This window comes from Chinchilla lanigera, unplaced genomic scaffold (assembly GCF_000276665.1).
Source record: "Chinchilla lanigera isolate Chin_1 unplaced genomic scaffold, ChiLan1.0 scaffold00040, whole genome shotgun sequence".
In the NCBI taxonomy this organism is placed as follows: Eukaryota; Metazoa; Chordata; class Mammalia; order Rodentia; family Chinchillidae; genus Chinchilla; species Chinchilla lanigera.
Window position 1 is genome coordinate 15580106 of NW_004955441.1, and position 5609 is coordinate 15585714.

Consider the following 5609-nt stretch of genomic DNA (forward strand, 5'->3'; position numbering starts at 1 on the left):
AAATCCCCAGCCCTTCTTCTTCTACTTTGGTCACTTGAGACACAGTTTCACTCTGCAGCTCAGGCTGGCCTTGAACCTTGAACTCACTATGCAGCCCAGGCTGGCCTGGAACTCGTGGCCTCAGCCTCCAGAGTGTCGAGATTGCAGACATGTGCCACAGTGCCTCTTTATTAGCATATATTAATTTTACAGAACAATGGGTTTCATTCTGACATCTTCGTAAGTGTATAAAAAGTGCTTTGTTCATATCTGTTCTCCCTAGCACCCCTCCCTTCCCTTTGTTCTCGACTTTCGTAATAGTCCCCCTTCTACGCTGATGCTTCCTTTTTCTCCATAGACTCCACATATGAGAGGAAAAATGTGATACGTGCCTTTCTGAGTCTGACTTATTTTGCTTAATATGATGACTTCTACTTCCATCCATTTTCCTGCAAAGGTAGGAATTTGTTCTTCTTCATGGTTGAATAATATTCCTCTGCATATAAATACCACATTTTCCTTATTCATAAAATCACCTTCTTTGTGAGATTTTGGCACAGTTTTACATAGCTGCTTCTCAGGAATAAAACAATACAAATCCACACAAGGCCATCCCTAGCTGTTCTCAAACACTGAATTGGGTCGGAAGATCTGGCTATTTCTCAGACCATAGAAGAGATTCTTTCTGGCAGCTGAGGTTGGATAGACCAACATTTCTTACAGTATGCTCTGGGGGATATTGATATCTAAAGACGCTCTTAGGACAAAGATTCCACGATTAAGCATAATTAAGCAATTTGCAGACACCAAAATCCCTGCTTCACCTGGAAATCACACAACTTACTGGCTTCCCTTTTAGCACAGAACACTGATCAGCCCTCAGAGCTAAGTGCTTACTAAGAAAACACTAACTGAGGCATACTTCCACACTCCTAAGTAAATCATGATCCATGGTTATAGAATACGGACAATGATCTAAACCTAACAGCAAGACAATGCATATAAGGCAAAGAAAGTAGATAAAAAGGGTTAAAGATAATTAGATAACTTGAAGTGTGTTTAAGCCAAATGAGATTGCAAGGAGACGTGGAAGATAGATGAGATGAAAGGGTTCAGCAGAAGCAGTCTACACCACAAACCCGGCACAGGACTCCCCAAGTCAAGAGTGACCACCCATGGAAGCTTCTCTCCTTTAGTATCGTATCCACCTGAACTTGATGAAGAAAAGATCGCTGTATTAACGTGGCTTAGACTTACATTATCAGGTTAAGAATGTGTGTTTGTATTGTCTTCAGGAATTAATACTCTAGGAAGAATAAAGCAAGATCAAAAGAACTTTCCTTCACTCACTGACTGCCTCTCACCGGTGTAGTGTCTGGCATAAGTCAGAAATCAGAATTCCTTCCACCATGGTCAGAACCAATGTACCCCTTGAGTTGGTGGCAAATACCAACAGCCTTAGGAAAATATTTCCTTAGTCAGACAGTAAGTGCATGGAGGTTAAGTGTTATAACCCTAGGAGGAGATTATTCTTAAACAAGAGGGAAATTGCAAAATATCTGAGTTATATTTTCCAAATCATTTTCATATTTGTTGACTGATTTGGGCCTCTGTGGAAAGTGGGTTTTTCCTAGTATTTTGCAGAAGAGAACACCAGGATTACCACACAACCATCTTCGTTAACCTCGTTAATAACAACAACAACAGCAGCAACAACGTGGGAGACATCGTACTAAGTTTTAACCCACATCAACCACAGCGATTCTGTGAGGTAGACACGCACTGTTACTCCCATGATGCAGCAAGAGCCAGGATGGTAGAGCAAATGTGTAATGGCACCACCTGGGTCTGGACTAAGGTTTCTCTGATTCTAGACACTTTACCATCCTTGGCTTCTCAGAATCAGCTAGAAGATACACGGTGAACACTACCTCCAAGTCTTACTGACCTAGTTTCGTGTCTCTCTGTGATGCTAGGTTGCCTCAGGCAGCCTAAACCTTAGGTACGCCGTTAGCACCATGTTGGAATGCACACGTTCATGACCATTCATCCAAGTGGTATCTATGGCTGCTTTTGTGCTGCCACAGTAGAGCCCTGCAGTTGCAAAGACACTGTATGACCCATAAGTCTGACTTCCATGCCAAACCAGCCAGGACACTTTATTTTCCCAGAAGAAAAGAAAGGAGTCAAAAGACACTCAGTGTACCCACGCATAAGCGATACAACTAGATTTTAGTTTGTTTCTCAGCTCTGCTATCCAGGAGCTGGAGGGGTGACTCTGCCCAGGTTATTCAAGTTGTCCATGACTTGTCTAATTTTAGAAACAGAGCAATAGTAGCGAAGGTGGAGTTTTATTGTGACATTTAATGAAGCAGTAGGTGCAAGGCATAAAGCAAACAGTAGGAGCCCAGTGGTGAGTGGACTCCACCTGTCTGTGGTACATCTGTGTTCTCTCGGTGTTTCTACCAGTGTGGAGATCATAGGGTATTTGCCATCTTTGGCGATAGCCAGAAGATACATGCAGTAAAGTGAAACTGCTGCAAGGTGGGCAGAGTGATAGCACAGAAATGCACATGGTGAAATGTTGGGGCTGTTTTCTTACAGGTGAGCCTGAGTAAGAAGGAAGTGTCTTCCTCTGGATGGATTAAGCAATTGCACTCAGGAAGGCCAGAAATTCCATTTACCTACAACTGATATCATCACTGAAGTCATTACCCAAACCTGAAGACTATAAGGGGAATTAGAAATACCTAGTTGAATAGGCCATTTTCATCTCTCTTCTATCGATGTTCCATTAAACCCTGACTTAATCCTTCTAAGTAAAGAAAATAAAGCTATTGCTCTTTCATATGAACAAGAATGTTGGGATCCCAGCTCACTCCACGTATCATCTGCCCTTCAGTTATTAACACACTAAAAACAATCCACAAATAACTTCTCTCTTTTATCTAACAGCAATGAAACTTTTCTTTCCCTCAGAAAAGCTTGCTAAGAAGATTGCAAAGGCAAGGTTCAGGGCGGCCAATTTGTGCCCTGCTAGTGCGTGCAGAGGAAACGGTCGTCCTAATAGCTATCTAGAACTTCAGTCCCCCGAGGTCCTAAACAACCACATTCATTTCTCATGTATGGAAAAGGCCAGTAACGGGCAGACACTTTGTTCCTATTTCTTGGCTTTAGGCAGCTTTGTCCTTTGTTGGATCCACCCAGAGCCAGTCTTTGTCAAGAGTGTGGAATTTGTTTCTGTCTAACACGCCATCTCCCACAGTCTCTTTCCTTAAAATATCAGCATCTCATGTCTTCCTTTCTTAGGTGCAAACTGCTGTTGGTTGGCGAAGCATTTTAATCATTTATATCTTAGTATTTTCTAAAAAATTGCATACCTGCTCCTCCCACAGTCATTCATACACATATCCGGCCTGCGACTTTGGGGTGTAGGAGTAGAACTTTCCCATTGCTCCTTCGCTTTTCCCTCCCTCCTTCCTTCACTTCCTTCTTTCTTCCCTTTCCTTCTTCCTTCTGTCTGTCCTCCCTTGCTTTTCTTTTTCCTTTTTTAGAATAAAAAAACTTTTCTGGTGGAGAGATTTCAGGAAGCAGATTGCTAGTGTGGAAGGGAACTTTAAGGGGAGAAGAGAGTTACCTTAAAATTATATCTTAATAAGTGCTGCCTTCTTTAACAACTGAATGACACTGTTGGGCCTACAGGGAAACACTGCAGGAAGGAGAAAAGGCCCTGGAGCGGGGGAGTTTGGTGTAAGGGAGGAAGGGTCTCTATCTCAGTGCTCGCAATAATCTAACTAAGCAGGTTGTATTTAGAAGCGTGGATCCCATGACTCAGAAGGGGCTATGATGGCTGTTAAAAAGTCACTTGAAAGCAAATGACTTCTTGCAAGAACTAGGGTCCCTTGGCCTCCTCCTGTGTTTAGAACGACCTAGCACATCTGTCACAGCCACATCTTCAGCATAATCGGGAAGAACCATTTCAGGAGAGGCAGGAGAGCAGCCAGTTGTTTCCCTGCCTCTGCCACTGTCTCCAGATAAGCACCGGGGATGGGACATCAGGGGGAAGTGAGAAGGAGGCAACCAAGCTGCCGCTGTTTGTTCCCAAGCACAAGTCTGCTGTGGGACATCAGCATGTTTGGGTGTCAGTATGGGAATGTCTGTCCTGGAAAAGATCACTCCTTCTGCAGTGAAGTAAAAGTCATCAATAAATTTGGGGGACAAATGCTGAAACAAGCCTCCATCCAAAGTAGGGGTTCTGGCTGACACCCGTGGACAAAAGCATGGGAAGCAGCACTTTCAGTTCACAGGGAAAGCCTCCCTGGGCGGCCCACAGCCCTCCTCTCTCTGCTCCTCTGCATCCCTCCCAAGGCTGAGGAAGGACTGGCTGAGTCTCAAGACCTGATTTCCAATTTGGGCTCCTGCTCAACTCACCGTGAAACCCTGTGCAACTCTCTCTTCACCACCAGACCATTAATTTACAAAATGAAAGGCAGAGTGCTATGTTTTCTCAGTTCTTGCCTAGCTACAAGAGACTGTTTTCTTCCTGCTAAAACAGTTCAGTAAAAATATAAGGTTGTAGAAAAGACCATCTTACCTTGCTCCCTCCTTCTCTGCTTCCTTCCTTTTTTTCTTCCATTCTTCACAGTCTCCCCCTCTCGCCCCTTTTTTTCACCAGGAAGCAAAATCTCAGCTCAAGAACTAATTGCTTCTGCCTTCAAAGACAGAGACTCTGCCGTTCTTGACTCCAGTGTCCTCAGGAGATACACCTTGTGTATTCCGCTTACCTCAGCCCATCTTTCTGCTTCCAATTAGAAGTCTCCTAAATTTTCTACTCTGCTTTCACTTTTACTTTCCTGCCTCCGCTACAGACAGTACCGAACCCTGGAGCAGAAGTGTCCAAAAGACTTACCACCCTTCCCTTTGCCTTTGGGTCCCGGTTTCCCCACTGCCCTTCCCTTGACAACGCTTGGTTCAGACTTGCACCTCCGGTCCCTGGGAAGAGGTAGGGAGGCGTGTGGGCTTGGCAGAGTTTGTCCAGACAGGGCTATGTCAGCCCCACAGATATCAGCCTTATGTGAAGATAACACAAGTGCTCAGTGCACCGATGCCAGCCACACAGCTGTCCCGCCCGGATACTCACAGCTCAACTGCATTCCGGGGGAGGTCCCTGGGAATCTCTGTCACCTTGCTGTCTTGGCAGAGGAAGACGCGGTTGGAGCAGTGGCATAGACGATGATGACACCCAGAGCCCCAGCTCAGGAATGCCAGCAGAGACACCAGCAGCAAGGCCATGGTTCTTATCCATCCACCTGCACTGGCGGCGTAAAGCCTCCGACTGCAAAGGCTCCGCGCAGTGCCCCTAGCAGAGGAGGCTGTTTGGAGAACTGGCAAGGTCACGTGACCGCCAAGGGACGCTTCGGTTTTCGTGTTTTTTTGTCATCTCCAGACTAGTAAAATTCCTGTGCTCCAGCATCAATTTTGGGGGCAACATAAACTATTCCCTTATCCTTCAAAATTGGGTTTCTTACACCCTGACTCAGGGAAGACAGCAGCTAGAAGCCGGATGCTTGTCTGGAGTGGTTTGTATTTTCTCTCTGCATGAGAGTCTCAGGGGTCCTCATCCTCCTCAA

At 45.2% G+C, this 5609-nt stretch overlaps 1 protein-coding gene across 1 annotated transcript in view; it reads right to left on the bottom strand.

Moving 5' to 3' along the window:
• The window catches only part of Fshr (follicle stimulating hormone receptor), a 163257-nt gene extending 157916 nt beyond the window's left edge, over window positions 1-5341 (bottom strand). Inside the window, exon 1 of the mRNA XM_005391009.1 lies at window positions 5120-5341. Coding sequence (XP_005391066.1) covers window positions 5120-5271 — 152 coding nt within the window. The 5' untranslated portion in view covers window positions 5272-5341. The remainder of the gene's footprint in view (window positions 1-5119) is intronic.
• Window positions 5342-5609: the final 268 nt, after the last annotated feature.